The 26,709-nt window shown below is 42.2% G+C and overlaps 1 protein-coding gene across 4 annotated transcripts in view; it reads right to left on the bottom strand.

Moving 5' to 3' along the window:
• kcnab1a (potassium voltage-gated channel subfamily A regulatory beta subunit 1a) overlaps positions 1 to 26,709 on the bottom strand; it is a 311,661-nt gene that overhangs the window by 54,644 nt on the left and 230,308 nt on the right. For all 4 annotated transcript variants that reach the window (XM_060834161.1, XM_060834163.1, XM_060834162.1 and 1 more), the window contains exon 5: positions 21,841 to 21,885. In XM_060834161.1, coding sequence (XP_060690144.1) covers positions 21,841 to 21,885 — 45 coding nt within the window. The remainder of the gene's footprint in view (positions 1 to 21,840; positions 21,886 to 26,709) is intronic.

Here is a 26,709-nt window from a genome sequence, read left to right as displayed (position 1 = left end):
TGTCTTTCTCTCACCAGTACTTAAAAAACTTACTTACTACTCGAAGATGAAACGCAAAGGACAATCAGGACTTGAGTACAAACTGTTTTCTTCACCATCTGTCCTATACTCAGCCACTGTAGATATTGACCTATATAGTATGAAAGTATTATAATTGTTTTAGCACTTTGTACAAGCTGGGGCTATTTTACTTTGTTTAACTTTGCTAATATCCAAGAAACACAAACAATACAAAATGTACAAGAGATTTGAGAACAGCATACCATCATATGACTGATTCAATTGCAAGTCTTCTGCCGAATAATATCTGCTACAACTATCAAGGCAATTCCTAGGATTACCTTACATTTCAAGCTAGTTCTAAAAATTCAACATGGTATAAATTATACAATTTATACACAGAACAGCTTTAGACATGCTTCTGTAGTAGGTCTTGGAACTAATACCCTGCAGATACAGGGGGCTACTGTGTGATTCTACTCTCGCAGGCAGGATGGAGACAGTTACTTTGAGGATAAATATTCAACAACGGCCATAATTATTTTTTCTTTTGTTGTTTATTATTTCATATGGAGATCTGACTCTTGACTGTCCATTTTTTGACTCATACCAAGCTGAAATTCCATCCCCTTAGTAGACCCCTTAATTTGAGCTGAAAAGAAATCTTCAAAATTCATTATTTGCAACGTATTTGCAACCTCAGGTTCAGATGAATAAAATGAGTGCACTGCCTCAAGTGTACTGACTGGGGTGTCAACCTCAGTGAACCCTAGAGAAAAATGCTGCAGAATTCCATTTTTCACTGCACTCAGACCAAAACTATGTTTGTATTGATGGAAACAAATGCTTTATCTATCCTGCTCATTTATCACAAATATTTTTCACCTTCAACCTTTCTTTCAGAAGTTTACATTTTTGAATTTTTTCTGTTCCTTCTGAAAACTGAGTGTCTTACACCCACTCAGTGTCTGCTGTGTGCCTTCCCCTCAGGGCACTGACAAGATAGAAGATATTGGCATGTAGAAGGTTATCAGCTCGAATCCAAGTTCTCCACGGTGTGGTGCACTAAAATATTGAGTGCTGTGCCACCTACTCAGGCCATCTGCTTAAAAACACATTTGTACAAACACTTACATAACTATCCTCATGAACTATGAATGAACCTCCATTACAGAAGCTTTATCAAAAAGCTAGTAAAATGCAAACTATAAAATATTGGCCCAAACATTGCAATCTCCAGACAGTCAGAGATCGGAGGTAGCTTGGAGGATGCACACTGGGATGTTTCAGAAGTCCCAATGCCCCAAAAATGTTCATTTCTAATGGGCAATTATCTGGCTTCAGAAAATGACCCCAACTCTGACTCATAGTCAGAGACTTTGGGGGTCTTTGTTTTACCTACCTTAAAGGTTAAATAGGAACAATTACAGGGGTTAAAATCTGCTTAAATCCTGGGATAACCTGAAGTTCCTGACTTCCAAATGTGTCCATCAATCATTTAAATTGAATCCCATGAACATGACTTGCCCCATCCCTCCATACCTACATGACTGGCCCTCTACTTATCCATAAGCACTGCACTTCAGCCAATGGAGACTGGTACCTCCCAGACATTGGACACCTGTTATTACCTCCTGTCCACCCAGATAGCTGTCAGCCCAGCTCTGGAATACATCCCTGACACAAATTCCTCCCATCCCACAGACACTGGCTCCAATACACCTGACCACCCAAGTTCACTGCTAGAGCGGCACGGTGGCACAGTGGTTAGCACTGCTGCCTCACAGCGCCAGAGACCCGGGTTCAATTCCCGACTCGGGCAACTGACTGTGTGGAGTTTGCACGTTCTCCCCGTGTCTGCGTGGGTTTCCTCCGGGTGCTCCGGTTTCCTCCCACAGTCACAAAGATGTGCGGGTCAGGTGAATTGGCCATGCTAAATTGCCCGTAGTGTTAGGTAAGGGGTAAATGTAGGGGAATGGGTGGGTTGCGCTTCGGCGGGTCGGTGTGGACTTGTTGGGCCGAAGGGCCTGTTTCCACACTGTAAGTAATCTAATCTAATCTAATCTAAAAAAACAGAATCTCCAGCTCCCTGACAGACTACTTCTCCTGGACACCAACATCCCTTACTCATCTGATCCAATCCCTTCTTCAGATTCCTAAATCACACTCTCACTTAGGCGTTTTCCTGCTACCCAACCCTGCCACTCAATTGTTGCCTTTCTGCCCTGCTATCTCATATAGCACTTACCCTTTGACCTTCTACTCCTTCACCTGCTGGCACCTCCTCACCAACCTGGCAAAGAGCCCCTATGTTCAGCTGGTCACCAACTTCCTTAGTTACATGGCACACTATCACTTATTCATTTAGTGCCCTACTCGCTCAGCTAGCTGGTACCTTTCTCCTTCAGCTCAAACCCCTCAAACACCTGCCACCTTAGCCCTTTCCCTGCTTACCTCACGCATTTAGCTTCTCTCAGAAGCTTTCAAAGTGGCTTTGGAACAGTTAATCATTTTCCTCACTGGAACATGCCAGTTTTTTGCTGCAAAAATGGGCATCGTTCCTATGGCAATTCATTCCAATGCAGCCTGCATAGCCTGCTGGTCTGTATCCATGAAGGATGTATAATTGACCCTGTATCAAAACATCAGATGTCCACAGGGTGAAGGTGTGTGGGCTGACCTGAAATAGGGACCCTGATCTAGACTGGAAGATTCAGACCAATGAATCAGGTGGAGTTTAATATTACTGAAACTGGTAAGAATATACTGATTTGTATAGACTCACAACCACTACCATCTAGAAGGACAAGGGCAGCAGATGGATGGGTACACCACCACCTGCACGTGCCCCTCCAAGATGTTCAACATCACGATTTGAAAAAATATTTCCCATCCTTCACTGTCACTGGCTCAAAATTCTGCAATTCCTTCCTCACTGGAATTGTGGGTGTATCCACAGCACACAGTCTGCAGTGATTCAGGGAGGAAGCTCACTACCACTTTCTCAAGGGCAATTAGGAATGGGCAATTAATGTTGGCCAAGCCAGTGACACCCACATCTCACGAGTGAATATAAGAAACAGTGATTGTGATGTCACTGGTCAACATTGCAGGTAGCATCCCAAATAAAGAATAGGATAATCTGTAACATTGAGAAATTTAAGGTTGTTTTAACAAGGGTACGAACAATAATATGCATTTCTTCAAATGTTTCAAATGAATTCAATTCAAGCTTTGGGATCACATTTTACTCACTGCACCATCCTCAATATTTGGAAACCTCATTCACAAACGTCCCAGCTGTCCACTCCTTACCCCTGCTCAATATCACGCTCTCTCACTGTTAACCATTCCCCAGCTAGGAGGGAGCAGGCTAGTGAGGGGGAGGGCAAAAATAAGGCATTGGGAGTGGGATGGCCAGAAAGGTAGTGACTGGGCCAGCAAGGGGTAAGTGAGATAGATCCTGAATGGAGTGTTGAGATGGGCAGCAAGCGAGCAACTTGGTGAATAAGGGCAGCAAGGGTGAGTGTTCATTGAGCATCCAGTGGGCACTATGCATGTATATATGGGTGAAGTGGGCACTGATGTCTGGCTCCAGGTGCACATATTAACATGAAGGCACTGACTTCCTATTCCACTACAATGGCAACAGAAATAATAAATGAATTAAGGCAAGAACAAGAGTTTGATTTTAACTGCCATCGGGATCCTAGCAGGAAGCATGTAGCAGTTGGAAAGTGGCTTTTGGCCCAAGATAGCCAAAGGCCATGGCTACAGCTTAGGCAAGTTTATGTATTGGAATTCAATGGGGTTGTGGGGGCGAGGCTGGATCTCAGAATTGGACTGTGGAAACTTCAGGATAAGGAGGCCATGCCATGCTTTGTGGAGCACAGGAGTGCAATTCTCCACAAAGTAAAACTAATTATTCTATAAATGGTATCTGTTGCTTCTCACAGTAGTGAAGTGAGACAATTAATTAAAATTGATATGTAAATGGCCATAATAACATAAAATAGATTAATATAGCTATGAGCAACTTTCCAAAGCATGATTGGAAATGTAGCCAATACTGTAGGATTGATGTGATATGTTTCTATTTACATACCATTATCAATAGGCAAAGCTATATCAGGTATACATATGTCTCTTTTATATTCTAATTAACCCTCTGAAGTGTTATCACTGTAACTCTATGTCTCCTTCGCTTCTGTTTCTTTCTCACCTTAAAAGTGTCTAAGTCATTGCATTTACAACTTACATTCTTAGCCACAGGATATCATTCTCCAGTATTATCCACATTTCCCATCATACTTCAAGAAAGTGCTCATGAAGAGATTTGTCTATTCTATGATTTTAAATATCAATTTTAATCAATTGTCTCACTTCAACTCCTCCTGTTGGCCCTGACCAGCCTTTTGAGGCAGGAGACTACCTGTGTGGATACTCTGCTCAAAGGATGTTCAGACATCTTTCTGGACTCTATAAGTGTCAAATCCCTGAGCTTTAATCTTGCACCCCTTACAGTTTGACCTGTATCCTGACATTAGTGTTTTGTAATACCTACCGCCAAGTTCCTATAAGCACAATAGGTAGGAAGTCTGAAATGGCTTCCCCATTCAGGCTAGAGTTAAAATCGCAGTCAGGAGCCAATGGCACAATCAGATTGCAACTTCTATATTCAAGGAAGGATCTTCCCAGCTTTGGACAAGTGGCTTAACCGATGTCAGGAAATATTACTTAGATTCAGCAATGGCCAGCTCCTGACAGGGCTTCTGCAAACATCCTGTACATTTTAACTTCTTCCCAGAAATTGTGTGGATAGGGTTAAATTCCTGCTTTATTTGCTTTACATTGACAATTTATGTAAATATGTGGATTTGTCCATTTTATGTTGTTTAGTATTTCGCTCTGTTTAAATAGAACAGACTTATAATTACTGCTATCTTAATACCATACTTAAAGAAATATATTTATTATCCCAAAAGTAGTAAAGGAAACAAATAGTGACTTGTTTTTGCTTTTCACTGTAATTAAAGTCATTGGTTAAAAAGACAACCTGAGCTAAGTATGCCGTCACAGCCACTTTAATAATTCTGTTAATTAACATGCTGGAAAAACATTGATTAGTAAGCTTGCCTAGTCACCACAACAAATGAAAAGGTTTAAGTTAATCAAATAAAACCATGACCTAGCATTTCTTAATGTCAAATGGTAAATCTCTGCACTAATGAGATGGAGAAACTTGCGATCTCATCTGAAGTTCAAACCTATGATCTGAGGTCCAGGCAGTGGTTATCTGAAAACCAATGACATTCACTTGGAGTGCATTATGGTACTCGTAAAATTAATAAATACATTTGTTGACAGTCAGTGAACACTTACATTTGTGAATAACATAAAAAAAACCCCACAATGCTGTGTGAACAATGGAATTAGCCATTAATACTAAACAAAAGAGAGAACTACGGTGGATGCTGGAGATCAGAAATAAAAACAGAGTGCTGGAGAAACTCAACAGGTCTGGCAGCATCTGTGGAAAGAAAAAAAGAGTTAATGGCCAGTTTGGCTCTTCTTCATAACCAAAGAGAAAGGTGGTAAGGTATACACAGTGTAGAAAAATTGGGAAATGGGCATGTGGAATAGAAGGGGATGTGAAAAGGTGGGGGAGAACAGAGAACACAGGATTAACCAAACAGAAGACCAAGGGATTAATAGTTGCAAAGAAGAGAGATAGGTTCAGTGTGTATTAATGGTCAGTTTTAATAGCAGAAAGCAAAACCAAGAAATAAAACATAGGGCCAGGTTTGGGGTGGGGGGGGGGGTGTTCACTAAATGTGGGCTAGCAGGGTTGTGAATCCTATCATTCCAAAAGGATCACACCCTGATCCTCTCCTCTACTAATCATCTTCAACATCGAATCCCTCTCCCATGGTACATTCCTATGCAATTGTAGGAAGTGCAACACTTGCCCTTTTACCTTCTCCCTCTCACTGTCCAAGACCCCATCGCTCCTTGCAGATGAAGCTGCAATTTATTTGCATTTCTGCCAATCTAGTGTACTGTATTTGCTGATCAAAATACAGTCATCTCCAGATTGGGAGACTGAATGCAGACTAAGTAATCACTTTGTGAAACACTTCCTCTCAGTCTGCTTGCATGGCCCTAACCTGCTGGTTGCTTGTAATTTTTATACCTCACCTTGCTTTCAAACTGTAATGTTTGAGTAAAAACCAATGGAATAAGACCTCAGTATCTGACACCTATACAAATACATATACACACAGATACATTTATGGCACTCGTTACTATTCACGTTTTTGGGCATTAGAGTTGACAGTGTGGTGCAGGAAAAGCACAGCCGGTCAGGCAGCATCTGAGGAGAAGAATAATGACACTGTGAGGTGATGTGTCCCTAGAGATTTAGTGACCTTCCAATCTCATCAGAATAATGGAGGCCTCAAATGAAATTTAAAATATTTACAGAAGGAAAGATCCTCTAAATCTTGCTTGGCATCTTGCAAGTCAGAATCATCAGTCACAGGTCCGAACACCAAACTTGCATCTGTGCCTTCCATTGCACCACTTTTAAAAATATTACATAGAAGCACCATTACATTTGTGTTCATAATATGCTGTGCAATATGTCTTTTGAATAGAATCCTAAATTTAATTCCAGTAGGAATGCACATTGAAACAAAATGATAATTTGAGATTAACATTCATAAAAGTCAGGATCCAATAGCAATGAAAATAAGTGACATGTTGCTGTTCATTGGATATATATTGAAAGAAATTAGCAACTTTCCTAAAACGCATTTGTAGAATTAGCTTGAAATAGGTAGAAGGATAGGTTAATGCCGCAAGTATTTCTTTACAGGAAATTGCTTTAAACTTTAATTCATTGGAAGTCCAAGCAAGTGAAATTATTATTCTAAGGTGTTGGCACTGTAACTAGCCTTAAATTATGTCATTGTCAGATGAGGTAAGTGTAATACTGTAATAATTGGTTAGATATTTAAATCATCGTACTACAGCAATACATTAGGTTTTTCAGTTAACTTTGCTTAATTAAATCCTTGCTGAAATGTAACAATTGATTAGGATTTAGAAGTAGAATAGATGTTACTTTAGTGAACAAACCTACAGTTAAATAGTTTGATTAAGAATTAGACCTCTTAGGCCATATAGCAAGAGCAACAGTGCAATTACAAAGGAAAAAGAAAAAAAAACAGCTTTATTTTTATTCTCTCAAGGGACATGGGTATCTCCAGTGTTTATTGCCCATCCTTAGTTACCCTGAGAAGGTGGTGGTGAGCTGCCATCTTGAACATGTGCCATAGGTGGAATGCCATCAGGGAGGGAGTTCCCAGGATTTTTATCCAGTAACACTGAAGAAAAAGCAGTATATTTCCAGGTCAGGATAGTGAATGGCTTGGTGGGGAACTTGCAGGTCATGGTGATCCAATCTACCTGCTACCCTCATTCTTCTATATATTACTGGTCATGGGTTAAGGACCTTTGGCAAATTTCAACAGTGCATCTTGTAGAGGGGAAACATTGCTGCTCCTGAACATTTGTGGTGGATGTGGTGTTAATCAAGTGAGTCACTTCGTCCCGGATGATGCCAAACGTCTTGAGTGTTGTTGATGCTGCACTCATCCAGGTAAGTGAGGAGTATTCCATCATATCCCTGAGTTGTGCCTTATAGATGCTTTGAAGATTCAGGAGGTAAGTTACTCAGTGCAGGATTCCTAGCTTTAACCTATCCTTGTAACCACAGTATTCATATGGCTAGCCTAGTTCAGTTTCTGGTCAGTGATAATTGCCAGGATGTTAATAGTGGGGGAATTCGATGAAAATTATGCCATTGGATGTCAAGTAGCGATGGTTAGGTTCTCTTTTGTTGGAGATGGACACTGCTTGACACTTGCATAGTGAGGATGCTATTTTGCAAGAAAGAAAGAGAGGATAAAAAGATCAGCTTGAAATGTTGGAATTAAAAAAAGAATATTCTTGACCCCAATGGATAATCTGTCTCCAAACCAGGTCCCAATGGAAAGCTGTTAATAGAGTTATAAAGTCATACAGTCATTCAGCATTGAAACAGACCCTTTGGTCCAACTTATCCATGCCGACCAAGTTTCCCAAACTAAGCTAGTCCCACTTGCATGCAATTGATTCATAACCTTCTAAACATCTCCTATTCATGTACTTGTCCAAACATCCAAACCTGTCCAAATGTTGTAACTGTACCTGCATCCACCACATCCTCTGACAGATTATTCAACATACAAACCTCCCTCTGTATGAAAACATTTCCCCACTGATTTAAAAGGGACCTTTCTCCTCTCACCTTAAAAATATGCCCCCTTAGTTTTGAACCTCCCCATCCTAGGGAAAAGACCTTTGCTATTCCTCTTACCTATTCCCCTCATGATTTTATAAAACTCTATAAGGTAATTCTTGAACCCCCTACTCTCCAGTGGAGAAAGTCCCCACCTCTCTTTCTAACTGAAACCCTCCAAGCCTGGCAACATCCTGGCAAATCTTTTCTGAATCTTCTCGATTTAATAATATCCTTCCTTTCGCTGAGTGCAAAATTTAATAATGCACAATATATAAATTTCTCAATTCACATTTGGCTGGACAAATTAACGTGCTGGACTCTTGAAAAGAGCTAATGATGGACCCTTTGAATTTTTTAAAGATATACGGATGATAATTTCCAGAGAGATCCAGCAGCTTTCAGCCTTTGAAAGGTTATCTGCAGACATCAAATGTCAAAACAACGTGCACAGACCTTGCTGTAACCCATTTAGGATATTTGTTGTCCTTTGAGAGACAAAATGTTCAAGAAGGGAACACAGAAGTTGCCTCTAAACTAGCGATAAAGAGTAGTGGCGCTGATGCAAAAACTCTATGTATAACTGTGGGCGTCATTGTTTGAAATTAAAATTGATAAAATAAATTGATATGAGTTGCTATTTCAAAATCTATACAAGAATCAACCAAGTTTTCATTTAAAAATAAATTAAAACACTGAAAAGCAGTCTATTGCTTCTTCACTATATAAAAGTTTATTTTGAGGAGAAACACTTAGAACATCATGGCCGAATAACATTGTCATTTGAATTTCAGATAAAGTTGAAATGATGAAATATCGGGTGCAATAATTTTGCTTTAGAAATAAATAGCAAGTGAAACATTTGACAGGTACAACCTCTCAAAGCCAGTAGCCTCGGCACTGAGGCTGGGAATCTGACCTAGTGTACTGTCGGTGATAGGATGCCAATGTGGTTCGAATGAGGTCAAGGTTCACCTGCAGCACAGGAATAGACTGGCAGGCAAGTTTGAAACCGTTAATTGCAGCACCAACTCAAATTATCCAGGTAAATTACATTTAATATACTGAACCAGAATTAAAAGACCCCTGGCAAAATCTGAGAATGTCCAGTTTTGGGATGGTGCCCGCTGTTATGAGGCTGTTTTGAGCAAGTTATCATGTAATGCATGGAGCCCAGTGGAAATATTTAATTTGTGTTTTAAAGATGTGGGAATATTTTATTGGGCATCTTCCAGGTTTTTTTGTGTGAAAGGATGGTAAGTAAAGGGATGGACAAAACTGAATAAATTGTTTACATGAAGAGATAGAGACAAGAAAATAACATCATCAAATGGGGATTCGTAAAAGAAAATCTCAGTTCAACAGCATATCTCAGTCTGGCATTAATGTACGTTCTACTGAAAAGGCACGGCTATGACAAATAAACTGATTGGCAAAGATAAAAACATCGCCCTGAGAAAGATACGAACCTTTTAAAGTAATTGCATCTGGTCATACATAGGTCATTACCTGAGACATCAGGATCACGCAAGGGGAGATGATCAAAAACCTTTAGACAAACATTCATACCCTCTTGACCTTTCCATGAAATTACACAAAAGTTCAAGAATACCTTGTATGGGAATTACCAGTGCTACTGTGCAGATGTAATTTGTTAAGTAAGAAGCAGCTAAAATGGAAGGTGAAACTGCACTGAACGAGATAACTCAGACATACTTGGTTACTCAACAAACAACGTAACATTAAAAGTTAATGAGTCCAGCAATGGGATAACGTTAAAAATAAATCTTGAAAACATGAACAGATATTCATTTGAAAAACAGCTTTAAAACAATCAGGATCGAAGATAACACACTAGCAATGGTCAGAAACAGCAAAATTAACAAAGACAGGTTCTGGATCAGAACAACTGAAGCCCAGACAGAAATAATATTTATTAGGAACTATTCACATCGTTCACAGAAGTGAGAAAAGAGCTGGAGAATTTTTTTAAGTTGATGTTTTATTTATTTTTTGAAACATATGCACCTAGGTGATAACAGACGGGCCTTGTGGGGATTATAAATGCACAGGAGTTTGAGGAAAACCATCCAGTACATTCACAAACTGCTGACCATAGTGAGCATTCAAATAAGAATACATCATGTTTGTTCAGGCTCTGCCAACGTCTGATAAAAAGAACTTAGAGGTATTTAATCATTTATTTTATAAAGATAATCAAATGGAAGTGGCCTGGACATGCAAAGCTGTTTGGAAGAGCTCATGAAGTTTATGCCGTACTTTGAGGAGTCTTCTGCAGATTATAAGAGAACAAAAATGGCTATTCTTACTACTGACAAGTTGGTCTGAGGCTTACAGGTAGACATTTTGGAACTTTTAGAAACAGTCTGAGCAGATTTTTACAGAATTTGAAGAAATTTTGGATGTTGGAAATAGGCACTAAAAATAGAGTTCATTTATGAGATTCTTTGGGAAATAATTTTCCTAAATGGCTTTAAAATTTCACTCCCTGCATCAGTGAGAACTCATATAGACAACCAGAAGGATTCAACAGCCAGGGAGGAAGCAAGGATTATGAACTGGTCTGCAAGCCAGAAACCTTTCTGTGCAACATTCACAAACCTGGGAAGGTTAGAAATTAGGTGGGTTAAAAGAAGGTACACAGTCAAGTATAAGCAGGGAGAGCTGGGAGCACATCTGGATGTTCTTTTTAACTCAGACAGGAATTTGCTGAGACTGGAAGTCACACAACTTTTTACATTGTCACAAGGTAGGGCATTTTCATGCAGATTGTTGAGTGCTATGGGGTAAACTCATGGGATTTATTAGGGTACACCAGGTTAATGAGGGTAAAAGGATCCTAACTGAGGGAAAACAAACTAAGTTTTAACTCTAGCTGTAAGGCCAAATATAAATACTGGTGTGGATGCAGGTAAGGTGAACAAGTTAGCTGACAGCTACAGGGAATTCCTATGAAAAGGGAAAATAACTCCTTTTCCTCAAGTGAGTAGGGTAAACCTACTATTATATTTAGGGATACAAGAGCACCTTTTGCCAGGGAAAGGCACAATGTTTTCAACAGAGAGAATACTGAATGCCAAGGTGTTCGTAAATGGTTTTGGCAAAGAGCACAGTCATACCTTTGTATCAGGTGCACATGAGGTGTAATCTAGTGTTTGAAACATTAACTGTCACAGTTATCCATAGTTTGTATACAGATAGAGTTGATTTACTCCTGAGGAATGATTTGGCAAAGATAATAGCTTCCCCATTGGCCGTGAAAAGGCCAAGATGTCAGAGAAAAAGTTCTCAGACTTTTCCTTCACGTGTAGTGATCCAATCAATTGCTAAACAAGTCCCATCTTCAGAGGTCAAAATGGCATCGTGGACAGATATTTGACTATCTGAAATTTTTTTGGCAATCTGGATAATCTGAAGGACATGTTCGGTAAATCTTCCCTTATTAAGGCTCAGCAAGCTAAAATAAAGTTAAGTCAAGTAAAACAATCTGCTCGAACTGAAGCTGAAGCTAAAAGACTTCAAGAATGTTTCTATATTAAAAAGGAGGTTCTGGTGAGTAAAGGAGACCACTTCACAGGATTCTGGACAAAGACTGAATGGCGGTTCATCACATAGCAGTGCCCCTCAGATGTCATCAAAAAATATTAAAGACAGACCATAAAGGTCCTTTGGCAGGGCATGCAGGGATCCAGAAGACCAAGCACATATAAATCATCATTATCATTGGCTAGTTCTTCACACGGACATGGTGCAGTTCTATAAAACATGTCATGAATGTGTCAGATTGTGAGAAAATCACAACATTCAAATTTCCATATCAGTTTTTGGGGAATCATTTAATAGGGAGTCAGTAGATGGTGTGCAATCTTTACTGAAAATAAAAACAGGATGACAGCATATCCTCATTGTTATGGATATGGCTACATGGCTCCCAGAGGCCATTTTCTTGATAAAAATTTCTCCCAAGATTAACAGAAATTAACTCAAGGCTTCACTCAGTATAGATTACCGATTGAGATTCATGGTTCCAATTTCATTTCTAGACTTTTTCAGGAAGTTATGAGTGGTCTCAATGTAACACAGTGACATACCACCCACAGATTCAAAGAGTGTACCATCATACCATCAAATAACGACAGAGTACTGTCATGAATATTGCTATGATTTGAACATTCTTTTGTCTGCCATTTAGGATTCACCAAATTGGTTTTAATCCTTTTGAATTATTTTTGGACAGGAAACAAAAGGACCTCTGAAACTAAGGAAAGAACAGTTTTAGAATTGAGATTGAATCTTCTTTGGTAGATAATGCATCTATTTTCTGAAATTGGCTTACAAGACTCTGCGAAGTGGTTCAGGAAAAGCTTAGAAGCAACACCACAATGAAGAAACAAACAGCCAAGCATGTTAAGACCCAAGCATTCCAAACTGAGGATGATGAAGATTAATCACTGAAAGTGGCCCAGACAGAATAGTTGGTTAGCTCATTTGGCTAGATGGCTGGTTTGTGATGCAGAGTGATGCTAATAGTGTGGATTCTCCTTCTCAATCTTTCCCTTTGCCTGAGGCATGGTGACCCTCAGGTTAAACCACCATCTGTTTTCTCTCTCTCTCTCTCTCTCTAGTGAGAGAGCAGCCTTATGATCTGCCAAGACAACGGCAACTTTACTCTTTACAGAGAGTAGTCAAAAGGCTTTGTTAAGTATTTGATTGACATCCCAGATTGCCAGAAAAGAATTAGTTATGTAACATCAATATGTTGAAGCAATACCACTGAAGGAATTAAGCAAGCACAGGGATGTCAAGTAATAAGGATAGCAGAGGATAAAATGGATAGTGAAAATGAGGCAGAAGGAAACAAGACAAATGTCCAAAGTAAAACTCCCAATAGCAAACACTGAGCTATTACGGGATTAGATATTATGCTTTAATACTTAGATACAAAACAATGAGGAACTGTAACACAGCTGCTCACAAAATTTAAAGGAGTACAAACCAATCAGGATTTATGATTAGATTAGACTCCCTACAGTGTGGAAACAGGCCCTTTGGCCCAACAAGTCCACACCAAGAGCAACCCACTCAGACCCATTCTCCTAACTAATGCACCTAACACTATGAGCAATTTAGTACAGCCAATTCACCTAACCTGCACATCTTTGGACTGTGGGAGGAAACCGGAGCACTCAGAAGAAACCCACGCAGACATGGGGAGAATGTGCAAACTCCACAAAGGCAGTTGCCCAAGGCAGGAATTGAACCCGGGTCCCTGGCGCTGTGAGGCAGCAGTGCTTACCACTGAACCACAGTGCCATAGTTTGGATTGAAAAAAATATTGACCTTTGTCACACCAGACTGTCTTTAACAATGCCACAAGATGTCATTCAGGCTAAAAATGTTCCAGTGATTTTCTAGAGACTATTGACAAAGTGATAAACCATGCCAAAGTGAGTTTTCAACAGCACCGGTAATTATCTAGGGCATATAGTAGGGAAGGACAAATGTTACCAAGAGCAGAAAAAGTATAAACATGGGGGAGTTTCCTGTCCCTTAGACTGAATGAGACGTCATAAGATATTTGAGGATATTGGTTAATATCACTACTTTATATCAGGCATCACCATACAGCCTGCTAACAAAGGATGAGACTAGATTGGGTTGGGATATCTGGTCGGCATGAATGGGTTGGACCGAAGGGTCTGTTTCCATGCTGTACATCTCTATGACTCTATATCAAAAGTGTAGTCAGGAGAGTGCCAAACATTTTCTGCAAGGCTAAAAACAATTTTGATCAATGAACCAGTTTAACTAAACCCTGAAAAGTAACAATTGGGATTGGGAGTAGGCACAAGCCTCTTACAACAAGATGGGTAAGGCATAGAGAAACCAATGGAAACTTTTCTAAAACAGGTAAGAACAATGACTGCAAATGCTGGAAACCAGATTCTGGATTAGTGGTGCTGGAAGAGCACAGCTGTTGAGGCAGCATCCAAAGTGCAGCGAAATCGACATTTTGGGCAAAAACCTTTCATCAGGAGCCTGAAGCGTGGAGAGATAAGCTAGAGGAGGGTGGGGGTGGGGAGAAAGTAGCATAGAGTACAATGGGTGAGTGGGGGAGGAGATGAAGGTGATAGGTCACGTAGGAGAGGGTGGAGTGAATAGGTGGAAAAGGAGACAGGCAGGTAGGACAAGTCCGGACAAGTCATGGGGACAGTGCTGAGCTGGAAGTTTGGAACTAGGGTGAGGTGGGGGAAGGGGAAATGAGGAAACGGTTGAAGTCCACAGTGATGCCCTGGGGTTGAAGTGTTCCGAGGCAGAAGATGAGGCGTTCTTCCTCCAGGTGTCTGGTGGTGAGGGAGCGGCGGTGAAGGAGGCCCGGACCTCCATGTCCTCGGCAGAGTGGGAGGGGGAGTTGAAATGTTGGGCCATGGGGCAGTGGGGTTGATTGGTGCGGGTGTCCCGGAGATGTTCCCTAAGGCGCTCTGCTAGGAGGCGCCCAGTCTCTCCAATGTAGAGGAGATTGCATCGGGAGCAACTGATACAATAAATGATATTGGTGGATGTGCAAGTAATACTTTGATGTATGTGGAAGGCTCCTTTAGGGCCTTGGATAGAGGTGAGGGAGGAGGTGTGGGCACAGGTATTACAGTTCCTGCGGTGGCAGGGGAAAGTGCCAGGATGGGAGGGTGGGTTGTGGGGGGGGCGTGGACCTGACCAGGTAGTCACGGAGGGAACAGTCTTTGTGGAAGGCGGAAAGGGGTGGGGAGGGAAATATATCCCTGGTGGTGGGGTCTTTTTGGAAGTGGCAGAAATGTCGGCGGATGATTTGGTTGATGCGAAGGTTGGTAGGATGGAAGGTGAGCACCAGGGGCGTTCTGTCCTTGTTACGGTTGGAGGGGTGGGGTCTGAGGGCGGAGGTGCGGGATGTGGACGAGATGCATTGGAGGGCATCTTTAACCACGTGGGAAGGGAAATTGCGGTCTCTAAAGAAGGAAGCCATCTGGTGTGTTCTGTGGTGGAACTGGTCCTCCTGGGAGCAGATACGGCGGAGGCGGAGGAATTGGGAATACGGGATGGCATTTTTGCAAGAGGTAGGGTGGGAAAAGGTGTAATCCAGGTAGCTGTGGGAGTTGGTGGGTTTGTAAAAAATGTCAGTGTCAAGTCGGTCGTCATTAATGGAGATGGAGAGGTCCAGGAAGGGGAGGGAGGTGTCAGAAATGGTCCAGGTAAATTTAAGGTCAAGGTGGAATGTGTTGGTGAAGTTGATGAATTGCTCAACCTCCTCGCGGGAGCACGAGGTGGCACCAATGCAGTCATCAATGTAGCAGAGGAAGAGGTGGGGAGTGGTGCCGGTGTAATTACAGAAGCTCAACTGTTCTACATAGCCAACAAAGAGACAGGCATAGCTGGGGCCCATACGTGTGCCCATGGCTACCCCTTTGGTCTGAAGGAAGTGGAAGGATTCAAAGAAGAAATTGTTAAGGGTGAGGACCAGTTCAGCCAAACGAATGAGAGTGTCGGTAGAAGGGTACTGTTGGGGACGTCTGAAGAGGAAAAAACGGAGGGCTTGGAGGCCCTGGTCATGGCAGATGGAGGTGTCGAGGGATTGGATATCCATGATGAAGATGAGGCAATGAAGCCAGGGAAACGGAAGTCTTGGAGGAGATGGAGGGCATGGGTGGTGTTTCCTCATTTCCCCTTCCCCCACCTCACCCTAGTTCCAAGCTTCCAGCTCAACACTGTCCCCATGACTTGTCCGGACTTGTCCTACCTGCCTGTCTCCCTTTCCACCTATCCACTCCACCCTCTCCCCTGGCCTATCACCTTCATCCCCTCCCCCACTCACCCATTGTACTCTTTGCTATGAAGAGAGAAGGCACTGAACTTATCTTTCTCACCATTTGAAAAAACCCTTTTTGGCTGCCCAGTGTGAGAATTGGAAAGATTGATGCAGCCATTCCTATGAGAAGCATCTAGAAGATAACTTCATGACATCTGCTAAATGAACTGCTTCTGACAAAATTTCAGTGACAACTGCAAGTGTCTAGAGACAGCTTTCCATGTGAACCAGGACGCCAGACTGAAAGCCATCTGGCCAGATTGGTATTTTAGTAAAATATTTAAATATATGTTGTGAGCATGGAGTAGTGGAATTACAGGAAGACTTCCAACTTAAATATCAATAAATTTTAATAAAACTTATAGAAATAGCAAGGTGAACACGAAAAGTAATGGCCCTTTCTTGAATTGAAAAAAAAGGTCAAAATGGCATTGGAATGATAGTACCTTTCATATGCAGGCTCATTTGATACATACAATAAGAACATCTGATATCTGAGCATCACAAACATCAATCATCATTAAAATAATCAGTGGGTTTGAAGGACAGGAAAAACTGATCAAGCTCATGTGAACAACACTCCTTTATTTGCATAGATCTTATTTTACCAACTTGATGTAAATTGCTCCATCAGTACTTAGTAAATTAATGATTAAATCAAGTTAGCAATGCTAAAATGTAAAGAGTTTGTGGATGCTAGATGTTCCTCTAGCAATAATTGATAGTTCTGCATAATAAACCCAATTGGCAATAAAAACAAATGGTAAGTGCCAGAGCTAATCTTCACCTTCAGCAAATCAAGAGAGTAACAATGCCATGGAAGTAATGTAATTTACTTCCCAATTTCACATAATCATACTGAATCCCTGGAAGCTCAGTAGCATCTCCAAGGCATTTTTTTTTAAATAGAGAGAACTTTAGGTTCAGTGGGCAATATGTTCCAAATTTCTGCACCACTGCTAGAGGCAGCAAGAGGCTGATAAGAAAGTAATGGACTACTTCCTGTAATTTTATTGTTATTGAACACCATGTCTTGAAAACAAACTATGATATAAACAAACTATGACCTTAATAATAACAAGTAGGCAGGAAAGCTATAGAATGAGAGAGATTTCTTAGATATCCTGCCCAACTTAACAACAGGATCCGCTTTAATAGAAATCCTGTTTACCAGGAGCCGCCAGCCAGATAGTAGACAGGCTAGCAGTCAGAAAGTAGGCTAGAGGTTTTGGTTGTAAACAGTGTTCTGATACCATCAAGAACAACTCACTACAATGTCAGATTAATGGTAATATGTCAGTCAGATCAGTCACATTGTACAGGGCATCTTACATGTTTGTTGGTTTGTGAATAGAATCAGCAGTTCTATAAAGGCACCTTATGGATCATGTGTGTGTGCCTGTGTTTATTTAGAAGAGTTAATATTTGTATTTTCATATTTACATTTTGTTGAATAAATTTTCTTTTTTTAATATCTAAATAACATTTAACTTAGTAGCCAGATTTTTTAAAGATTCTGAAGCTGATAAAAAAAAGTGTGTAATTGATCATATTGGTAACCAGTGAAACATTTAAACAAATGTTGTGACCATGGAATGGTGGATCTAGAGAAAGTCAGTACAACTGTCTCATTTCCCTTGACCCACAAAACACAACTCTCAAGTGTTAATAATCAAATGCACATTAAAAGTCAGTACAGACTCATTAGGTCGAATGCCCCTTTTCTGTACTGTAAAGTTCTGGAATTCTATGGAAATATTTTAAGGAAGATGCAAACATCCAGTTTAAAGAGTGATCTGCCTCCTGAGAATGGATTAATCACCCATCCTGACTGCATAGTTAAAACAGAGAGTGGATGCAGTGGAGGTGAATCAGGTTGAGATGCTATTTTCTTTACATTCAACCCCTGCTGCCCCTTGGAAAATAGAGGATGGTGGTATAGGAAGGGCATGACTTCTATACTAAAAGGGCTGTGAGAAGTTTAAGGAGGAGGGAATGAAATGGAAGGAAGAAGACTACCCTCCACGTTTTCAGATCTTGGCATGCAAGTGCTGCCACTTAAATTTAGAGAACAGAAAGATCCCATGGTGGGAGAATCCGGAAAGAAACCATTACATTTGGTAGCACAGGCAGCATGAAAGCATGTTGGTGTACTGTAGTTCCTACATGCCCCAGGGCACCTCTTTTATGTTGAACAATGTTCAATGCACTGCTCAGGTTTGCAAAGGAAAATGAATAAAAGAACAACTGACTGAATCACAAACAAGTTCATGGGTATTCCTTGATGCTATCTTCAATCACTTTCAAAGTGTCACACCACATCACGTCATCTCTCCTGGAAAGAAAGTCAGCTTAGATTGTGTGCCAAGTACCTGTGTGGCCCTTGAAAATATATTTGGCCTCAGAAGCAAGAGGATCATTGCTGAAGCAAGTTGATCCTTTTCAGATCATGATAGCAGATGTTGCTGACATGCTTGATGTCTGCTGTTAAAGGCAGAAGGACAAAGTAAAGGCCAATTTTAAAAAAGAAAGCAAACGCCTTTACCTGCTGGCAACCACCAGCTCACGGGGAAAGAGTGGATCCATGTGTCTGAGTTTAGTCTCACGTTGAAGATTGGCAGATTTATCAAACTGGCACATTGTTTAACCCGCAGACAGAAACTCAAAATTGTTTTTGTCTATGTTCCTTCGCTTCAGAGATTTTTGAAGTTTCAATTCAAATTTCAAGGTCTCTAAAACCTGTTCCAACTTAAGTACAAATAAACTCAAATGTTTGTCCTTAGTGACCATTGTACTTAAGAAGCCCAGATTTATCACTGTAAAAATGGCAAAAATCTGACATGGTATTAGGGGGAACATTAGAGATGAGTACAGAGCAGAGGTCTGCATTGTGGTTATGATGGATCATGGCAGGTAAGTACAAGGCATTAAGTGACATTCAGCTGACTGAGGGCCTATGGGGATGGTGGCATGAGGTGGCATTGCAGGTATGAAATTGCGTTAGGTAGAGGGACAAAAGATTTATGAGGTGGCAGAGAGTAGTATTGGTTGGATACGGGGAATGTGCGTGTGAAGGAGGAAATACAGATGGTGCATTGTTTTTGATTTAATTAATTTTGTTAAAGCCTTTATTTGTCAGACCATTGAGTGACACCATCCTCCTCTACCTGGACCTCTTCATCTCCATTAATGACGACCGACTTGACACTGACATTTTTTACAAACCCAACCACTCTCACAGCTACCTGGATTACACCTCTTCCCACCCTACCTCCTGCAAAAATGCCATCCCGTAATCCCAATTCCTCCACCTCTGCCATATCTGCTCCCAGGAGGACCAGTTCCACTACAGAACACATAAGATGGCCTCCTTCTTTAGAGACCGCAATTTCCCTTCCCACGAGGTTAAAGATGCCCTCCAATGTATCTCATCCACATCCCGCCCCTGTGCCCTCAAACCCCACCCCTCCAACCGCAACAAGGACAGAACACCCTTGGTGCTCACCTTCCACCCTACCAACCTTCGCATAAACCACATCATCCGAAGACATTTCCGTCACCTCCAAACAGACTCCACCACTAGGGATATACTTCCCTCCCCAACCATTTCTGCTTTCCGCAAAGAACGTTCCTTCCATGACTACCTGGTCAGGTCCACCCCTCCCCAACAACCCACCCTCCCTTCCTGGCACCCTCCCTTGCCACTGCAGGAATTTCAAAACCTGTGCCCACACCGCCTCCCTCACCTCCATCCAAGACCCCGAAGAAGCCTTCCACATCCATCAAAGTTTTACCTGCACATCCACCAATATCATTTATTGTATCCGTTGCTCCCAATGCAGTCTCCTCTACATTGGGAAGACTGGACACCTCCTAGCAAAGCGCGTTAGGGAACATCTCCGGGACACCTGCACCAATCAATCCTACCGCCCTGTGTCCCAAAATTTCAACTTCCCCTCCCACGCTGCCGAGGACATGCAGGTCCTGGGCCTCCTCCACCGCCACTCCCTCACCACCCAACGCCTGGAGGAAGAACGCCTCATCTTCTGGCTCGGAACACTTCAACCCCATGGCATCAATGTGGATTTCACCAGTTTCCTCATTTCCCCTTCCCCCACCTCACCCAGCTCCAACCTTCCAGCGCAGCATCACTCTCATGACCTGTCCTACCTGCCTATCTTCCTTTCCACCTATCCACTCCACCCTCCTCTCTGACCTATCACCTTTATCCCCACCCCCATTCACCCACTGTACTCTTTGCTACCTTCCCCCACCCTCCTCTCTGACCTATCACCTCCATCCCCACCCCCATTCACCTATTGTACTCTATGCTACTTTCTCCCCACCCCCACTCCCCTTTCATTTATCTCTCCACTCTGCAGGCACCCTGCCTCTATTCCTGATGAAGGGCTTTTGCCTGAAACGTCGATTTTCCTGGTCCTCGGATGCTGCCTAACCTGCTGTGCTTTTCCAGCACCACTCTAATCTAGACTCATTGAGTTTCAGAGTTGTGACATCATGTTCTGCACAAGACATTGTTAAGGCCACTTTTGGAATACTGCATGCAACTCTGGTCACACTACTACGGGAAGGATGATGTTAAGTTAGAAAGGGTGCAGAAAAAGTTACAAGGATGTCGCTGGGACTGGAGAGTTTGAATTATAAGGAGAAGCTGGATAGGCTAGGACTTTTTTCCAAGAGCATCGGAGGCTGAGGGGTGACCTCACAGAGGTTCATAAAATCTTGAGGGGCATAGATAAAGTGAATAGCCAAGGTCTTTTTCCAGGGTTAGAGGAATCCAAAACTAGATGGCACTGGTTTAAAGTGAGAGGGAAAAGATTTATAAGGGGCCTGAAGGGCAACTTTTTCACGAATGGGAAGTACATGTATGGAATGAGCTGCCAGAGGAAGTGGTAGAAGCAGGTACAATTATAACATTTCAAAGACATTTGGACAGGTACATGAATAGGAAAGGTTTATGGGGATATAGGCCAAACAGGGGCAAATGGGACTAGTTTAGTTTGGGATACCTGGTCAGTGTGGATCAGTTGCACCGAGCGATCCGTTTCAGTGGTGTATGAGTTTACAGCACTTATCTTTCACACAGCGCTAGTGCACAGAGGAAGGCATTGACCCCTGCCTGTGTATACAGCTGATAGCCTCCCCTCTCATTCTGGAGTCACTCAGCTCATATCCCTGGAAATCCTACCAGACTGGAGTGAAAATCCAACATCTCAGGTCAGTTTTTCTCAGATTAGGTTTACAAAGCTGGGATAAGACCTGTTTCTACACTCTCAACTGGGAATGAAAATTAGGGTGAAATTTGTTGATGCTATACTTGCTGATACAAAATTGAAGCTGTCATTCAATTACAAATTCATTACATTGAATTTGTGTTCTTAATTACCTAAACATATACATATTTTATAAAGTAATAAAAAGGAAGTTTTACAGTTGACTTGGCTCAGGATGAGGCAAGTCCTGTCTGCTGGCAACATTCACGTGATCTATCAGGGAAGGGAAAATACACAGAAGTGGGAACATGTAGGTGTGAAGGATCCAAATGGATAGAATGGGAGGAAATAAAAAAGACAAACCCATGTCTTGCTCTCAGACTAAATAATAAAAGTATTACCTCCAACCCTTTTTTTTGATGATGTTTCCAAGTATGACTTCTGCCCTGAAACAATATAGAATGAAACAGAATTAATGTTACATCTTCCAACAGTCATCATTATACTAACACATGGCTAAACCAATTAAAAATATAAATTGATACCAATGGGACTTGTTATATTTGACCACCTGGTTGATGTACAATGCAACAGGAGAAACGCTTAACCGACTAAACTCTTCATTAGGAAATATTTAACACAAACATTAAAAGCACAAATGTCATTTTTATTTTCCACAGAAAGCCCTCAATGGTACAAAGGGTTGTCCAGTATGTGCTGATTGTCATTTCAGCAATAATACAAAATCTTTTTGAGAAATAAAGGTCTTGAACTTTCATTAGTAGCTTATACAGAAATGTATGGCGGTTTGTATTTCCCAATTCTGCTCTATAATTTAAAAATTGACAGAGGCCAAGGCGAAGTGTAAATTATTACAAACTTGGTAGATAGAGTCTCAGGGACTGGCAAAGCCTAACTTCCCCCAATGGGGCCAGAATAAGCATTTGTGACTTCTCAAATAAAGTCCTAAAATATAAAATCGTATATTCTGACCCTGACTATTCTTCCCATTGGACTGGAGTGAAAGAACCAATCACTTCTCTGTTATGGTCACTGGTTAAAATGACACACAGACCACAAATACTTAATTGGAGCCTAAACTGCATATTTAAAGAAAGATTCCATTTACATTTAACAGGTGTCTGTTTCAATTCATGTAAAATCATGTAATAATTAGACCTGGTGTGAAGAAAGCTTGACCTTGATGCCTAAGACTTAACTGCCTGTGAGGTGAACTGGGTTAATACCATCACCCATGTGTATTGCAAAGTTTGATTGATTAATTTATTGTCATGTATACCGAAGTACAGTGAAAAGCTTTGTTTATGAGCAGTAAAGTCAGATCATAAGAAGCAAGGATGTACAGGTCATAGGGTGTGAACAAACTTAAACAGAGGCATAGGGGTTACATTGAGAGTGTGGTGCTGGAAAGAGACAGCAGGCCAGGCAGCATCTGAGGAGCAGGCGAATTGACATTCCAGGCATAGGCCCTTCATCAGGAATGACGCTTGTGGACCAGGACACTGAGAGATAAATGGGGGGTGGGAGGGGATGTGATGGGTGGGGTTGGGGAGAAGGTAGCTAAGAATGCGATAGGTGGATGAAGGTGGGCAAGAAGGTGATAGGTCGGAGAGGAGGGTGGGGTGGATAGATGGGAAAGGGGCAGTGCCGAGTTGGAGGGTTGGGACTGCGATAATGCGGGGGGGTGGAATTGAGGAAACTGGTGCAATTTACATTGGTCCCATGTGGTTGGAGGGTCCCGAGGCAAAAGATGAGACATTCTTCCTCAAGGCATCAGGGTGTTAAGGGTTTGGCGATGGAGGTGGCCCAGGACTTGCATATCTAGTGATGGAGAGGGATAAGTGTGCACTGCAGGGCAAGAGTTATAGCTGGGGGCAGGGAAATTATGATGCGATGAGGCATGACTTAGGATGCTTGGCTTGGAAAAGTAGGCTTCAAGGGAAGGGTGCAATCGATATGTGGAGCTTGTTCAAGGAGCAACTACTGAGTGTCCTTGATAAGTATGTACCAGTCAGGCAGGGAGGAAAGAGACGTGTGAGGGAGCCGTGGTTTAATATGGAATTGGAATCCCTTGTTAAAGGGAAGAGGGCGGCCTATGTAAAGATGAGGTGTGAAGGTTCAATTGGGGTGATTGAGAGTTATAAGGTAGCCAGGAAGGATCTAAAGAGAGAGCTAAGAGCAGCAAGGAGGGGACATGAAAGGTCCTTGGTTGATAGGATTAGGGAAAACCCAAAGGCTTTCTATAGGTATGTCAGGAATAAAAGGATGACTAGGGTAGGAATAGGTCCCGTCAAGGATAGCAGTGGGAAGTTGCGTCTGGAGGCTGAAGAAATTGGGGAGACGCTAAATGAATACTTTTCATCAGTATTCACTCAGGATCAGGACATTGTTGCCGATGTGAATATTGAGTGACAATTAATTAGAATGGATGGCTTTGAGATATGTAGGGAAGAGGTGTTGAAAATTCTGGAAAGGGTAAATGTAGATAAGTCCCCTGGGCCTGATGGCATTTATCCTAGGATTCTCTGGGAAGCAAGGGAGAAGATTGCAGAGCCATTGGCCTTGATTTTTATATCCTCGTTGTCTACCGGAATAGTGCCAGAAGACTGGAGGATAGCAAATATGGTTCCCTTGTTCAATAAGGGGAGTAAAGATAACCCTAGTAACTATAGGCCAGTGAGTCTTACCTCTGTTGTGGGCAAAGTCTTAGAGAGAATCGTAAGGGATAGGATTTATGAACATCTGGATAGGAATAATGTGATCAAGGATAGTCAGCATGGTTTTGTGAAAGGCAGGTCGTGCCTCACAAACCTTATTGAATTCTTTGAGAAGGTGACTAAGGAGGTGGACGAGGGTAAAGCGGTAGATGTAGTGTATATGGGTTTTAGTAAGGCGTTTGGTAAGGTTCCCCATGGTAGGCTACTGCAAAAAATACAGAGGTATGGCATTGAGGGGGAGTTGGAGGTTTGGATTAGGAATTGGCTGGCTGGAAGAAGACAGAGGGTAGTAGTTGATGGTAAAGGTTCATCTTGGAGTGCAGTTACCAGCAGTGTTCCACAAGGATCTGTTTTGGGACCATTGCTGTTTGTCATTTTTATAAATGACCTGGAGGAGGGGCTAGAAGGTTGGGTGAGCAAGTTTGCGGATGATGCAAAAGTCGGTGGAGTTGTTGACAATGAGGAAGGATGTAGCAGGTTACAGCGGGATATAGATAAGCTGCAGAGCTGGGCAGAAAGGTGGCAAATGGAGTTCAATGTCGCTAAGTGTGAAGTGATTCACTTTGGTAAGAGTAACAAGAAGATGGAGTACTGGGCTAATGGTTGGATACTTGGTAGTGTGGATGAGCAGAGGGATCTTGGTGTCCATGTACACAAATCTCTGAAAGTTGCCACCCAGGTAAATAGTGCTGTGAAGAAGGCATATGACGTACTGGCTTTTATTGGTAGAGGAATTGAGTTCCGGAGTCCTGAGGTCATGTTGCAGTTGTATAGGACTCTAGTGTGGCCGCATCTGGAGTATTGTGTGCAGTTTTGGTCGCCATACTATAGGAAGGGTGTGGAGGCACTGGAACGGGTGCAGAGGAGGTTTACCAGGATGTTGCCTGGTATGGTAGGAAGATCGTATGAGGAAAGGCTGAGGCACTTGGGGCTGTTTTCATTGGAGAAAAGAAGATTTAGGGGTAACTTGATAGAGGTGTACAAGATGATTAGGGGTTTAGATAGGGTTGACCATGAGAACCTTTTTCCACGTATGGAGTCAGATATTACGAGGGGGCATAGCATTAAATTAAGGGGTGGTAGGCATAGGACTGATGTTAGGGGTAGATTCTTTACTCAGCGAGTCGTGACTTCATGGAATGCCCTGCCAGTAACAGTGGTGGACTCTCCCTCTTTATGGGCATTTAAACGGGCATTGGATAGGCATATGGAGGAAAGTGGGCTAGTGTAGGTTAGGTGGGCTTGGATCGGCGCAACATCGAGGGCCGAAGGGCCTGTACTGTGCTGTATTTTTCTATGTTCTATGTTCTATGTTCTATCTTTGGTGGAGTGGGAGGGGGAGTTAAAGCTTTCAGCCACAGGGCGGTGGGGTTGGTTGGTGCAGGTGTCCCAGAGATGCTTCTGAAATGATCTGCAAGTTGGCGTCTTGTCTGTCCAATGTAAAGGAGACTACATCAGATACCACCGCAGCAGATACAGTTGATGACATTGGTGGAGGTACAGGTAAATTTCTATCAGATGTGAAAGGATCCTTTGGGACCTTGGACAGAGGTGAGGGGAGGAGGTATGGCACAGGTTTTACACTTCCTGTGGTGGCAGGGGAAGGTGCCGAGAGTGGGTTGTGGGTGGGGCAGGTGTGTGGATCTGACTAGGGAGTCACGGAGGAAATGGTCTCTCTGGAACGCTGATAGGAATGGGGAGGGAAATATGTCCCTGGTGGCAGGGTCTGTTTATAGATGGTGGAAGAGGTGGAGGATGGATCTATCGTCTTCTCCCCCACCTTCATTCACCTATCGCATCCTCAGCTACCTTCCTCCCATACCCAGCCCCCCTCCCATTTATCTCTCAGTCCATTGGCCCACAAGCCTCATTCCTGATGAAAGGCTTATGCCCAAAACGTCGGTTCTCCTGCTCCTCGGATGTTGCTTGACCTGCTGTGCTTTGCCAGCACCACATTCTCGACTCTGATCTCCAGCATCTACAATCATCACTTTCTCCATACTGGTTACATTACAGCATAAGGCAAGGTCAACATTAGCAAGATCAGCATTATTTGAAGTTAGAGAGTACATTCATCAGTCTATTAATGGCCAGGAAGAAACTGTTCCTGAACCTGCTGTTGCATGTGTTCAAGCTCCTGCATCTTCTGCCTGATGGAGTGTGGGGGTGAGAGTGACTGGGGTATGTGGGGACGTAGCATTTTGATTTGCCTAATTATTTGGATGCTGATTAAATTGGAAAAAAAATCCAAACGCACCAGGACATTGTTTTCAACTTGCTGACCTCAACATTTCACTATAGAATATTTAGACTGTATGGGCACAACTTCCACCAGACAGAGAGGTTGTGAATGTGGATATGTTTATCACTTAATTAGTTAAATATTCGTGTGGATTTGCCCTAAAACTTAGAATTCATGAAAAGAAGGCAAACAACCGATGTAGTTGAAGGTGCAAAAACCATGGCAGGGAATTTCCTGAATATTCAGAGCTGGTCTATAAGAAAGGGTTTGTTCATAGTTGTTGCACTAGG

The sequence above is a fragment of the Hemiscyllium ocellatum genome, chromosome 13 (assembly GCF_020745735.1).
Source record: "Hemiscyllium ocellatum isolate sHemOce1 chromosome 13, sHemOce1.pat.X.cur, whole genome shotgun sequence".
Classification (NCBI taxonomy): Eukaryota; Metazoa; Chordata; class Chondrichthyes; order Orectolobiformes; family Hemiscylliidae; genus Hemiscyllium; species Hemiscyllium ocellatum.
This window is presented reverse-complemented; position numbering and strand designations above follow the sequence as displayed.